The sequence below is a fragment of the Salvelinus namaycush genome, chromosome 13 (assembly GCF_016432855.1).
Source record: "Salvelinus namaycush isolate Seneca chromosome 13, SaNama_1.0, whole genome shotgun sequence".
NCBI lineage: Eukaryota > Metazoa > Chordata > Actinopteri > Salmoniformes > Salmonidae > Salvelinus > Salvelinus namaycush.
Genome location: NC_052319.1, coordinates 29,691,802 through 29,705,455, shown reverse-complemented (window position 1 = coordinate 29,705,455; position 13,654 = coordinate 29,691,802). Strand labels below are relative to the sequence as shown.

The 13,654-nt window shown below is 46.9% G+C and overlaps 2 protein-coding genes across 2 annotated transcripts in view; both read left to right on the top strand.

Annotated features, from left to right (window-relative positions):
- The window catches only part of LOC120058415 (exportin-4-like), a 38,890-nt gene extending 31,097 nt beyond the window's left edge, over positions 1 to 7,793 (top strand). Inside the window, exons 14-22 of the mRNA XM_039007065.1 lie at positions 2,437 to 2,596; positions 3,112 to 3,281; positions 3,789 to 3,963; positions 4,600 to 4,893; positions 5,318 to 5,498; positions 5,615 to 5,736; positions 5,859 to 6,107; positions 6,220 to 6,312; positions 6,444 to 7,793. Coding sequence (XP_038862993.1) covers positions 2,437 to 2,596; positions 3,112 to 3,281; positions 3,789 to 3,963; positions 4,600 to 4,893; positions 5,318 to 5,498; positions 5,615 to 5,736; positions 5,859 to 6,107; positions 6,220 to 6,312; positions 6,444 to 6,641 — 1,642 coding nt within the window. The 3' untranslated portion in view covers positions 6,642 to 7,793. The remainder of the gene's footprint in view (positions 1 to 2,436; positions 2,597 to 3,111; positions 3,282 to 3,788; positions 3,964 to 4,599; positions 4,894 to 5,317; positions 5,499 to 5,614; positions 5,737 to 5,858; positions 6,108 to 6,219; positions 6,313 to 6,443) is intronic.
- Positions 7,794 to 10,125: 2,332 nt separating this feature from the next.
- eef1akmt1 (EEF1A lysine methyltransferase 1) lies at positions 10,126 to 11,770 on the top strand. Its single transcript, XM_039006434.1, has 4 exons — positions 10,126 to 10,572; positions 10,707 to 10,789; positions 10,895 to 11,184; positions 11,339 to 11,770. The coding sequence occupies exons 1-4, from the start codon at positions 10,426 to 10,428 to the stop codon at positions 11,467 to 11,469; spliced, it is 651 nt and encodes a 216-aa protein (XP_038862362.1). The 5' UTR covers positions 10,126 to 10,425; the 3' UTR covers positions 11,470 to 11,770.
- The last annotated feature ends 1,884 nt before the right edge of the window (positions 11,771 to 13,654 follow it).

The window sequence follows — 13,654 nt, the reverse complement described above, 5'->3', positions numbered from 1 at the left end:
TCATCTCTATAGAGCTGCTGCCTATGCTGTCTGACAAAATCACTATTTTAGTAGTTCTTCAACATAAATAAGGTATGTGTTTATGACTGCTGAATTCCAACTATCAATCACTTAGATCATGTATTTTCAGGTAGAGATAGCTTGCGATGCAAATGCTCTCTATCCCTCTCGATCACACATTCTTCTCTCTTACGTAGCAGGCGTAAAAGAAACTCAGACCTCACTGTCTCTGATCTAATGGACAGTCTACCCTCACTGTCTGTCTCTGATCTAATGGACAGTCTACCCTCACTGTCTGTCTCTGATCTAATGGACAGCTTGGACAGTCTCTCCACACTGTCTACAGCAGCTGAGCTTTAAGCTGTGGACTTGTTCACTAAGCCCTTGTTGTAGAGCTCTGTCACGTTCACACCAGTGCTCTGTCTGTCTGGAGTGTGCCTCATAAAACCCTCTGCCCCGTGGCATGGCGGCAGCCTTTCCCTTAGATTATTTTCCAGGCAGGGCACAACGGCCCACATAACACTACACAGGCCATCTGGCATGGAAACTGTCCATAGAAACCAACAGAAGCCAAACTTTTTTTTAGATCTAGGTAGGGGGTCCTCGCCCCTACATTACAGTACAATGTTAGGGGAAATATTACGTACAGTGCGAGGCTAATGATCCACCCGCATGTGTGATCACTCTGGTCCCCAGCGATGCGGGTGTGGCTCCCTGGGGGTGTGGTGCCAGTGCCGCAGAGGGGGAATGCCCTGGCACAGACCCAGCCATGCCAGCTGCTAACACATACACAGGCCGTGGGAGACACACACACACACAGGCCCTTGGATACATGATGGCGTAGCGACCTAGCCAGCCTTAGAGCAGACCCCGGCGCCAGCCCTCCCAGCCCCGGACCAGACCACCACTCCCTAACATGTTATTCAATTAGGGCAGGGCCAGGTGCTGCTAAGACTAGGAGGGGGCTGTGGTCATGTGGGGTTGGGGGGTACATGCAATCATATAGGGAATTTTGGAGGTGGTTGGGGTTGTGGAAAGGGCCTCTGGATTGTTCTCTATGGGGGTGAGGAGGCACAGGGACAGAGGATTGTTTTGTGGGGGCACAGGGACAGAGGATTGTTCTGTGGGGGTGAGGGGGCACGGGGACAGAGGATTGTTCTGTGGGGGTGAGGGGGCACGGGGACAGAGGATTGTTCTGTGGGGGTGAGGGGGCACGGGGACAGAGGATTGTTCTGTGGGGGGGAGGGGGCACGGGGACAGAGGATTGTTCTGTGGGGGTGAGGGGGCACGGGGACAGAGGATTGTTCTGTGGGGGTGAGGGGGCACGGGGACAGAGGATTGTTCTGTGGGGGTGAGGGGGCACGGGGACAGAGGATTGTTCTGTGGGGGTGAAGGAGAATGGACAGAGGATTGTTCTGTGGGGGTGAAGGAGAATGGACAGAGGATTGTTCTGTGGGGGTGAGGGGGCACGGGGACAGAGGATTGTTCTGTGGGGGTGAAGGAGAATGGACAGAGGATTGTTCTGTGGGGGTGAAGGAGAATGGACAGAGGATTGTTCTGTGGGGGTGAAGGAGAATGGACAGAGGATTGTTCTGTGGGGGTGAAGGAGAATGGACAGAGGATTGTTCTGTGGGGGTGAGGGGGCACGGGGACAGAGGATTGTTCTGTGGGGGTGAAGGAGAATGGACAGAGGATTGGGAAAAACAAGAGGCAGCATCGGGTTTCCTAATAACACTGTGCGACCCCGACGCTGTTAATGTCAATGGGCTTTTGTTTTTGTAAACAATGTGAAACAGTGCACTGTGGTGCTGCATGGGCATGTACTGAGGCCCATCTCTCACATACAGAACACTAAGATGCACTAAGCCTTATGTCTCTCTGGCCTTTAGCAGAGGTGCATGTGTCAACGTGGTCATTTGTTGTCTGAGTGACTGATTTAAACAGACACTGAATTCCCACCTCTTTCTTTTGTTCTTCCCCTCATCCTGGCCTTGGCTTCTTATCACTTCCCTCGTTATCTCTCTCTCCTCTTCCTCTTTTTATTCTCTCTATCCGTCTCTCTCTCTCATCTTCCTCTTTCTCTATTTCTTTTTTTCTTTTACCTTTCACTTCTCTCTCCCTCCTTCCCACCCACCCTCTCCATCCCTCCTTCCCTCCCGCCCTCTCTCTCCCACCCTCTCTCCCTCCTTCCCTCACACCCTCCCTCACTACCTCCTTCCCTCCCACCCTCACTACCTCCTTCCCTCCCTCCCTCACTACCTCCTTCCCTCCCACCCTCACTACCTCCTTCCCTCCCACCCTCTCCTACCCTCCCACCCTCTCTCCCACCCTCTCCCTCCTTCCCTCCCTCCCACCCTCTCTCTCCCACCCTCTCTCTCCCTCCTTCCCTCTCTCCCTCCTTCTATCCCTCCTTCTCTCCCACCCTGTCTCTGTCAGGTTGTTGTCAGCGGTGTTGAGGACATCAGAGGTGGAGTCCAGGGCTACGAGGGCCAGTCTGACAGAACTGCTCAGCCCTCAGATGGGGAAGGACATTGTGTGGTTCCTCAGACGCTGGGCCAAGACTTACCTACTGGTGGATGAGAAACTCTACGAACAGGTACAACTAACACCAGACACCACTGTCTGATTTGTCTTAAAATGGCATCCATAATACAATTCTTCTCACTACAACCCTCTCTAAGTGCCTAAGGCCCACAGAACACTGGCATGGTAATGTACCGTGCATGGATTTGATAGATGACTTCATAAATAGTCTTTGTGATAGTCACTGAACCCTAATGGACCATTGAGGTGATGAGGAGGTGGCTACTGGAAACTTGAGGTGGTGAAAATGCTAGGGATGGTCTTCCAACACTTTCATGTTTACACCACCAGTTCGATCACGTTTAAACCACCCGTGCTCTGTCACCTTGACACCAGTGTACTCTCTGGAAGTGTGTGTTGTAGAAGCTGGTTCCCTGTGGATCATGGCATTGTGAGGAGGAGTGCAGTATATCACTGGACTGGACAATGGCTATTTATGACATCTGATCTTTTAAAGTGTTGCAGGGATTTTCATCTATCCCTCCACCATTTCATACCACTTTCTCACTCTTTTCATCCCTCCTTTAGATCAGTATCCCCCTGAGTATGGCATTCGGGGCGGACACGGAGGGGGCCCAGTGGATTGTGGGATACCTGCTGGAGAAGGTGATCAACAACCTGTCTGTCTGGAGCTCTGAACCTGAACTGGCCAACGACACGGTGGAGCTACTGGTCTGTCTGGTGGAGAAGAGGGAGAGGTGAGACACTGGCTGACTGACTGACTGGCTGACTGACTGATCAGGTGGAGAAGAGGTGAGACACTGGCTGACTGACTGACTGGCTGACTGATCAGGTGGATCTACTGGTCTGTCTGGTGGAGAAGAGGGAGAGGTGAGACACTGGCTGACTGACTGACTGGCTGACTGACTGATCAGGTGGAGAAGAGGTGAGACACTGGCTGACTGACTGACTGGCTGACTGATCAGGTGGAGAAGAGGTGAGACACTGGCTGACTGACTGACTGGCTGACTGATCAGGTGGATCTACTGGTCTGTCTGGTGGAGAAGAGGGAGAGGTGAGACACTGACTCAATTCTGTATCCTGACTTGAAATATGCACACATAAAAATCTAGATAGGATATGAGCCTAAGCTTTGGCGCTTGAAACAACGCCCCCTTGTGGTCAAATTATAGTTTTTTAGTTTTTCATTATCTCGCCAATGATATCCAATGCCAATGAACCTTTCTCCATCCCTCCTTTCTCAGGGCCAACATTGTGGTACAGTGTGAGAACTGGTGGAACTTGGCAAAGCAGTTTGCCAGCCGCAGCCCCCCCCTGGACCTGCTGTCCAGCTCAGTACAGAGGTCCCTGATGAAGGCCCTGGTTCTAGGGGGCTTTGCACACATGGACTCAGACACCAAACAGCAGTACTGGACAGAGGTGGGGAACCCTATAGAAGCCAGAGACAACACACACACACGGAATCCCCCACTCTGAATCCCTGAATGGAACTAACTCACACACATCCCTCAAAGGACAATACCTGACAGCTCTCAAGTGTCATTTCCCTTCAGATTTCCTATATATAGTCTCTCTTTCCAAATGGACTTCAGCTGGTAGCACATTGTGAGATCTCAATGGTCTTTTCCCTGTATCACCCTACTGTGGTGATTCTGTTTAACCACTCTCCACATAGACTTCAGTAGTAACAAACGGTGAAGCCAAATTATTTAACCAAAACCATTAGATCTCCCTAGAGTCTATGGTGTGATAATGATCCTCATAATGATCTTGAAGGCCTTTGTATAGTAATGCAAGATGACTCCAAAGCCATTGGGAGAGGTCTAAGAATGAGATGGCAGCTGTCTTGACTTCCAGCTGCTCTGACTGTAGAGTGTGTACAGTACAGTAGACCATTAGAGAAGAGTTGGGAATGAAAATAGCCTGATCTTTCTCTCTTCATCCCCTCTCTCCTTTGGGGGTTGGAGCCATGTTACTGTAAAGCACTTTGTGACAAATGTTGTTGATTGATTGGATGTGATTTGATTGATCACCTCTCTGTTCCTCTCCCTCCAGGTGCTGCACCCCCTCCAGCAGCGCTTCCTCAACCTGATCAACCAGGAGAACTTTCCTCAGATCTGTCAGGAGGAGAGTGTGAAGCGGGAGATCGTTGCCACCCTGGAGGCGCTGTGTGGCATCGCCGAGGCAACGCAGATCGACAACGTGGCGTCTCTCTTCAGCTTCCTCATGGACTTCCTGTCCAGCTGCATCGGCCTGATGGAGGTGTACCGCAACACACCCGAGACGGTCAACCTCATCATCGAGGTGTTCGTGGAGGTCGCCCACAAACAGATTTGCTACCTGGGAGAGGTGAGGATCACTTTAATAATTATCACACACTTTATTACAAATCCCTCTACTTGTATTCTGTGTAAAGCAATTTAATCGGATAGGTTTCAAGTTTTATTAGTCGTATGTACAGGATACACATGGTGTACTCTGTACATACTTACAGATTCCTTCTAGACAATAAGAAATAATAAAATATAAGAATATGAACAAAGTAAATAGCTCAGTAGAATAGAATAAACATTTTATCATAAGTATAATACAGGAAGACACAGTTTATAGTCCAATATTTACACGTGAATAAGAGAAAGTGGGAATTGGGGGGCAAGTGTTTAAATTGTGCAGTATTAGCCATTGTAAATAAGAGTCTGGTAGCTGTGTGTGTGGGAGATTTCACTGGGAAGACGAGTCAACAGCTACCTCTTCTCCCTCTCTGCCCCCCCAGTCGAAGTCTATGAAGCTGTACGAGGCGTGCCTGACTCTGCTGCAGGTCTACTCTAAGAACAACCTGGGCAGGAAGAGGGCTGATGTGGCTGCTGAGGAGGACCAGTACCAGGACCTGCTGCTCATCATGGAGCTGCTCACCAACCTGCTCTCTAAGGAGTTCATTGACTTCTCAGACACAGGTGTGTGTCGTCTTCTCCAAAATCAGTCAATGTTTATGTATGATATTTTAGGTTCCTAGTTAATTGTCGATACTTACCAAGTCCTCTCTTGTGTTTGCGTGTTGATGTTGGAATAGATGAGGTGTTCCGGGGGCAGGAGCAGGGTTCGGGAGCGGCAGGTCGGTCGGTGTCGGCTGCAGACGTAGTTCTGTTTGGGGTCAACATCATTCTGCCTCTCATGTCTCAGGACCTGCTCAAGGTAAGACCCAGGGCCAATTCATGTACAATGCTCCCTTCCTTGAAGTAGTTTTGAAGTAGTGATCTACATAGTCACTGTACTACAAACGGTTGTTTAACTGGTTTGTCGCTGTGTGCTTCCAGTTCCCGTCTTTGTGTAACCAGTACTACAAGCTCATCACGTTCATCTGTGAGATTTTTCCTGAGAAGATCCCCCAGCTACCAGAGGAGCTGTTCAAGAGTCTCATGTACTCCCTAGAGCTGGGCATGACATCCATGAGTTCAGAGGTCAGCCAGCTGTGTCTGGAGGCTCTGTCCCCCCTGGCCGAGCAGTGTGCCAAGACCCAGGAGAAAGACACGCCCCTCTTCATCGCTACACGCCACTTCCTCAAGGTGAGGCACCCCCTCCTGGGATTTCCTCCTAACTACAGAGTCTGCCTCATTTAATTGGGCTCAAAAAGAGGAAATGTTTTGTAATGGAAAATCTTTCTCTCTCCCTTCCTAGTTGGTGTTTGACATGCTGGTACTGCAGAAACACAACACAGAGATCACAGTGGCAGCGGGAGAAGCTCTCTATACACTAGTGTGCCTGCATCAAGTGAGTATCCTTTGTTTTTATACTTCCCACGCATATGTATCTTAGATCACCATAGCCAATCAAAAGACTATGTGGACGTTGTACCTCCTGTCGGCCTCATATGATGACGTAATTCCCTATCCTCTCTCCAGGCGGAGTACAAGGAGCTGGTGGAGTCTCTGCTCGCCACCCAGCGAGACGCCGTCATCTACCAGCGACTGGCCGACGCCTTTAACAAGCTGACAGCCAGCAGCACGCCCCCGAGCATGGACCGCAAGCAGAAGGTGGACTTCCTTAAGAGCCTAGAGGAGTTTGTGTCCAACGTAGGTGGGCTGCTCTGTGTCAAATAACCACTAGCCCCCAAACTCCCCTCCTCCCTAGCACCTATTTCTATGTCCAACCCGCTCACAGACGATCTACCTATCTACCTTGACCACGCCAAACCATGAGAGACCGACAGAGCTGAGGAGCTGCACTGTTAGACTGTGACATAAAGGGGAAAGGTTGAGACACTGAAGGGAGCAGGGGTGTGGACTGGACTATGGTGTCGTTTGGGCAGGTTTCCACGCCTGCTCCTCCCCCGTCCTCTCCTTTTTCATCAGAGGCCCCCAGCGCACATATACAGTGGGGGAGGGGGGATCAGAGAGGGATGGACTCATCCCCTCATCCAATCATTTTTTGAGTTTGCCAGTGGGAGGGTTGGGATGAACACAACAGGAGTAGGTGCCAATCTGTTCTGAGAACGCTATGCCTCTCCCTCTCTCCCTGCCTCTACACCCTCGCCCCCCCCTCCCAGAGTGCCTTTGTTTTCTTGTTTGTGTCGTGTGTCGACTCCTGTGTGGCCAAGCTGAGACGTGTCTTACATACAGCAACGACTGTGCCTGTCACATACCAAGAACACGGTGGAAGCACACACACACAGATCTCCATGACAATGAGAGGCTCGATCCCGCCACCTTCGGGCTGCTGAATCTGTTAAATGGGAGGGCCGATGACAAAAAAAACAAATCACTTCATGTTCATCAAGGGTGTATATATGTTTTCAAAAAAAGTGGAAAAAATATATGTTTAAAACAATGACTGAGAAGTTTTATAAGATAGATGGCAGAGAAGCTGCATTTTTATGGTTATGATGAGTTCACTTTAAGAAAGAGGGCGAATTTGAAAACGTTTTATTAGATTTCTTTATCATCCTGGATTGTAGTTCTATTCTCTGCCACCCTCTGTCTCCCTAGAACCATTTCAGTCCTGACTGCCAAGACACAGACAATTATTGGAGGCCTTAGGCCCTTAGAAAGGTTGGGCCCCTGAAGTTTAGCATACTCTCTCTAGTTGTATTTTTCTATGTCACAGCCACTCTTTCCACTTCAAAACACACTGGATGGAAGTTAAAGTCCCTATAACTGAAGCAATAATGAACCAAAAAAGGAACATACAGAGCCTTCAGAAAGTTTTCAGACCCCTTGACTTTTTCCACATTTTGTTATGTTACAGCCTTATTCTAAAATGGATCAAATAAAACAATTTCCTCAGCAATCAACACACAATACCTCATAATGACAAAGCGAAAACAGTTTTTTTGAAATGTTTGCTAATTTATTAAAAACGAAACAAATACCTTATTTACATAAGTATTCTGACCCTTTGCTATGAGACTCGAAATGGAGCTCAGGTGCATCCTGTTTCCATTGATCATCCCTGATGTTTCTACAACTTGATTGGAGTCCACCTGTGGTAAATTCAATTGATTGGACATGATTTGGAAAGGCACACACCTGTCTATAAGGTCCCACAGTTGACAGTGCATGTCAGAGCTGGCCGCCCGGCCAAACTGAGCAATCGGGGGTGAAGGGCATTGGTCAGGGAGGTGAACAAGAACCCAATGGTCACTGACAGAGCTCCTCTGGAGATGGGAGAACCTTCCACTCGGGGTTTGCCTAAAGGCACCTAAAGACTCTGACCATGAGAAACCAGATTCTCTGGTCTGATGAAACCAAGATTGAACTATTTGTCCTGAATGCCAAGCGTACGTCTGGCGGAAACCTGGCACCATCCCTACGGTGAAGCATAGGGGTGGCAGCCTCATGCTGTGGGGATGTTTTTCAGCGACGGAGACTGGTCATGATCGAGGCAAAGATGAACGGAAAAAAATATTGAGGGATCCTTGATGAAAACCTTCTCCAGAGTGCTCAGGACCTCAGACTGGGGTGAAGGTCGACCCTAAGCACACAGCCAAGACAACGCAGGAGTGGCTTCGGGACAAGTCTCTGAATGTCATTGAGTGGCCCAGCCAGAGCCTGGACTTGAACCCGATCAAACATCTCTTGAGAAACCTGAAAATAGTTATGTAGCAACGCTCCCCATCCAACCTGACAGAGCTTGAGAAGATCTGCAGAGAAGAATGGGAGATACTCCCCAAATGCAGGTGTGCCAAGCTTGTAGCGTCATACCCAAGAAGACTTGAAGCTGTAATCGCTGCCAAAGGTGCTTCAACAAAGTACTTTATTAAAGGGTCTGAAAAATAAAGTAAATGTGACATGACTTTTTTTTTTTTGTAAATTAGAAAAAAATTCTATAAACCAGTTTTTGCTTTGTCGTTATGGGGTATTGTGTGTCAATTTATGGGGGGGGGGACAATTTAATCAATTTTAGAATAAGGCTGTAATTTAACAAAATGTGGAAAAAGTCAAGGGGTCTGAATACTTTCTGAAGGCACTGTAAACACTTGTTTTAACAATGCATTTGAGACTGACTCACTGCCCTTCCTCTGTTTAGAGCACAACCCTGGTTATTTTGGAATGCCTGAATGAATTGTATTGAAATGTAAAAGTGTACATAAACGTATTATGTAAAATACTTAGTTTTTCCTTTTCTGTTTACATTGTTTTCATTTTTGTCCATCTCAATTTCCTGTTATACAGAATATGGAAAAAGTTCCATATCCCGTTTTGATCGTGGTTGTTGAAAACATAAAATCCCAAATAAAAATGATTGAAATGAATGTAGAAATTATTTTAATGTATTTAATTATACAAATAATTTTGACTGTCATTCATGCACAGTAGTGATGGGAAGTGAGGCTTTTTTTTAATGAATCTTTCATTTCGTTAATCGGCGAACGATGAACTGAACTCGAAAGAGCCATGATTCTATGGGTTTATGGGAGCTTTCATTTTTTACAGACGTGTAAACGTGTGCGTTAAACTATGTATTGTTACATTTGTTGATTGCTAGGCATACAAATATTATTTGATACATTTCAAACGAGGTCTAGTGGCCGCAACCAGACGAGATTGTGAACGACTTGACGGAATACATTGCTTGACTCCCATGAGGGTGATGAGCAGTCGTTCGTGAACTACAGCCCACCAAACGATTCGTTCTAGTGGTGGAGTTTGTTGAGCTGTGTCCATCTCATAACATTCAATAATCAATTAATTGCAGTCATTCTTGTAGCATGCGATCAATTATCAGTTCTAAACATGTATTTTTATTCTCTATGCTCATTATCTATTTTTCTATGAGCATAGTCGGAGCACGTCTCTGGAGCAGCTGATCCGGAGGAACGTGTATTAATCCTACCGTAGGATTATATTATACCTCGGTGTGTATGACACATTGCAGCTAGCACTAGCATGTCAAACGAACGATTACAATGAACGAGTCACTCAGAAAATTGAATCACGAATCTAGAGTCAGTAAAAAGAGTTGTTCAAAAATAACGAATCGTTCGCTAACAGCATATCACTAGTGCGCAGCCTGACAAAATCGCTCATGTAGAATACCATATGTCCTTCCTCGGACACCGTAATTGTAGTGTATGTTATTATTTCTTGACACGTGTTGTAAGCGATTAATCAGTAGCGACAGTTAATATTTATTTTCAGAAACCAGCAACACACCACGCAAAGGTATTTTACAGTAGGCAAATATGTCGGTCTTGCACGTTCTGGCTAACTAGCTAGGATTGCTGTTTTCAGTAATGCTAGCGCGTTTCAGTAACCGTTAGCGCGTTTAGATCGCAACACACTGACGCTAACTAGCCACAGTATTTAAATTACAGCTCACTAGCTAGCTTTCCAGTTTGTGTTACGTGTAGGTGGTTGTCATCGACCTTCCAGCAAGTTTGAAGCCATGAGTGACAGCGACGACGATATCCCCCAGCTGTCCGCGGCCACCCTTGCTGCCCTGCAGGAGTTTTACAGAGAGGAGAGAGACGGGCTTGTGCAGAGCACAGCACTGGTGGACAAGTACTCGGTGGGGGCGGTGGAAGAGGACTGGGTATGTTGACCGTGATGCTATATAATGCTGCTAAACTTATCAGCTGGTCTACTGGCTATTCTCCGTCCACTTCCCTCTATTGCTACATTATGGCTGTATTTACATTGCTTGATATAACGTTATCTGTCCACCAGCGTATGAGCCAATTCTGGTACAGCGATGAGACAGCAACACGGCTAGTTGAAGAGGTTATTCAGGAAGCTGGGAAAGGTGGCAGGTGAGAGGGATATGTACTATGCATCTACACAGTCAGGTGTCTGCCATGGCTGGGGTGTAATTCACTACAGACTGCCCTTCTAAAGCTTGTGATGTTACGTTCCAGGATAGCCTGTCTGAGCGCACCCAGCGTGTACCAGAAGCTGAAGCAGGGGGTGGTGGAGGGCTCTGACGGTGTGTCAGCTGTGGTTCTAGAGTACGACCGCCGTTTCGCCACCTACGGCCAAGAGTTCATCTTCTATGACTACAACGAGCCCCTTGCTCTCCCAGAGGATGTGGCCCCACAGAGTTTCGACATTGTCCTAGCTGACCCCCCCTACTTGTCTGAGGAGTGCCTCAATAAGGTCGCCCAGACTGTGAAGTACCTGGCCAAGGGCAAGGTGCTGCTCTGCACAGGTGAGCCTCACATTGCTGTGTCTGTCCTCAGGCTTGTGCCCTTCTCCATACCGCACACAACACTGAATACGGGCATTTTTACACATACCAGAATGACATGCCGCTCTCTAGCTTTTTTAAATCTAATATCCTTTGTTTTATCTACCACTATCAGGAGCCATCATGGAGGAGCATGCAGAGAAGTTGATGGGTCTGAAGATATGCAGCTTCCTCCCCAAACACAACAAAAACCTGGCCAATGAGTTCCGCTGTTTCACTAACTACCCCTCAAACCTCATGTCCTGAGGCTCTACAACCCTTCATGTATGGCCTTATTGACTTATGATGTCTGACGTCCATCAATGCCTCAGTTCTGACTTGACCGATGTCTGTGATAGTCGCAAGGAAGGCCCATCTTGTTGGGCAATTTCCATTACCTGTCAGATAAGGTTTCATTTTGGGGACCAATGGTATCGGACTCTGTAGGTTCTTTTTAAAATGATTTCTTATCCCATAACATAATTATGAAGTGAATAATGGTATTAATATTTGACTTCCGTGTAAATAATATTTCATATACACAGCAAATAAATATGTCTAAACTGTTGTAAAAATCTGTCAGATTTCATTTGCAGGGCCTGGGAACATGCTTAGAGTATCATGTAATACCAGCAGTGTCAATTTGTATATTACTGTGTTGAAATCCTCCTGGGTTCAAAACTACTGCTGCTTACACAGCCAACCATGCATTTTCATACATATTACACAGCCCTTTTCTATTGCCTTGCTGCCCGTGGATAGTTTATGTTCTTGTCATTGGAGCAGAGACTGCTTTCTTCAAACTTGGGGATGCTCAGAGCAGCAACCAGTCTTTCTCCAGCAGGGGAACATGGGTGGACCCCATGGCCACAGATACATAGCTCTATGCATGAGTAGTAGGTTTATGACAAGAATACATCCACCTGTGCTCAGGCAAACCCCTCTTCTGTTTCAAGTAAAGATCATATCCTTTCGAGATGGATTTGTGTGTTATAATGAATCTGTAAAGGAAGTCACACTGCTTGCTTAGCAAGCACCACTTCTTGATTTGAACCATATCTGGCACAAACTCGGGACCTCTGCCTTGCTAGCACACCTGACCACCCTCCTGAAGCAGCTTACCTGTTGGCGCCACACGAAAAGCTAGCTATTTGCTGGCGCAAGTGGGGACAATTCAGGCTGAGAAGTAAGTTTCACATCCCCATGTGCTACATTGACCCCTCAAATTCACTCAACAGCAACCCCAGCGTGAGCTGAGTGCAACTGTAGATCCGAGACACGACACCACTGTAAAGGACCTCAAGCTGCTTTGTTGAGGACAAGGTGTCCCACTGACAGGCAGGTGAGATTCTGCCACTCCTAGGGTGCAAGCTGCAGAGTGATGCTTACTAAGCAGTACCACTTCCCATAGCCGCGGGAAGTAGTTTGGGGGTGCTGCGATTCTTTTTTGTTGTTGTTGCCCAATTTGTTTTCTTAATGGTGCTGAAGACAATGTACACGGAACAAAAATATAAATGCAACATGTAAAGTGTTGGTCCCATGTTTCATGAGCTGAAATAAAAGATCCCAGACAATTTCCATATGCACAAAAAGCTTACTTCAAATGTTGTGCACTAATTTGTTTACATGTCTGTTAGTGAGTATTTCTCCTTTGCCAAGATAATCCATCCACCTGACAGGTTTGGCATATCAAGAAGCTGATTAAAGAGCATGATCATTACACACGTGCACCTTGTGCTGGGGACAAAATACCACTAAAATGTGGTTGTCACAATGCCACGGATGTCTCAAGTTGAGGGAGTGTGCAATTGGCATGCTGACAGCAGGAATGTCCACCATAGCTGTTGCCAGTTAATTGGATGTTAATTTCTCTACCATAAGCCTCCGACCTCAACCAAATTGAGATGGTTTGGGATAAGTCGGACCGCAGAGTGAAGGAAAAGCCACCAATAAGTGCTCATCATATGTGGGGACTCTTAAGACTGTTGGAAAAGCATTCCAGGTAAAGCTGGTTGAGAGAATGCCAAGTGTGCAAAGCCGTCATCAAGGCAAAAGGTGGCTATTTGAAGAATCAAAAATATATTTAGATTTGTTTAACACTTTTTTGGTTAGTACATGATTCCATGTGTTATTTCATAGTTGATTTATTCACTATTATTCTACAATGTAGAAAATAGTACAAATAAAGAAAAACCCTTGAAAGAGTAAATTCTCAAACCTTTGACCGGTAGTGTAGAATTCTCTCATAAAATTTTTTCAGGGGGTGTTGAAGCAACCTTACTATGCCACTTCCTCATTATTGGGCCCATACCTGGTGCGAACTTGGGACCTCTGCCTTGCTAGCACATGTGACCACACTCCTGAAGCGTCTTACCAAGTGGGGACACCAGGCTGAGGAGTAAGTTTCACACATCCCCATGTGCTACACAGCCACAATTAACAAGGGCAAAAT

What these genes read in the sequence shown, in the direction of transcription:
- eef1akmt1 (XM_039006434.1), top strand. Translation starts at nt 10,426, where the DNA reads ATGAGTGACAGCGACGACGATATCCCCCAGCTGTCCGCGGCCACCCTT. An exon ending in GAAGCTGGGAAAGGTGGCAG is followed by an intron (nt 10,790 to 10,894) that starts GTGAGAGGGATA and finishes GTTACGTTCCAG; the next exon opens with GATAGCCTGTCTGAGCGCAC. An exon ending in CAAGGTGCTGCTCTGCACAG is followed by an intron (nt 11,185 to 11,338) that starts GTGAGCCTCACA and finishes TACCACTATCAG; the next exon opens with GAGCCATCATGGAGGAGCAT.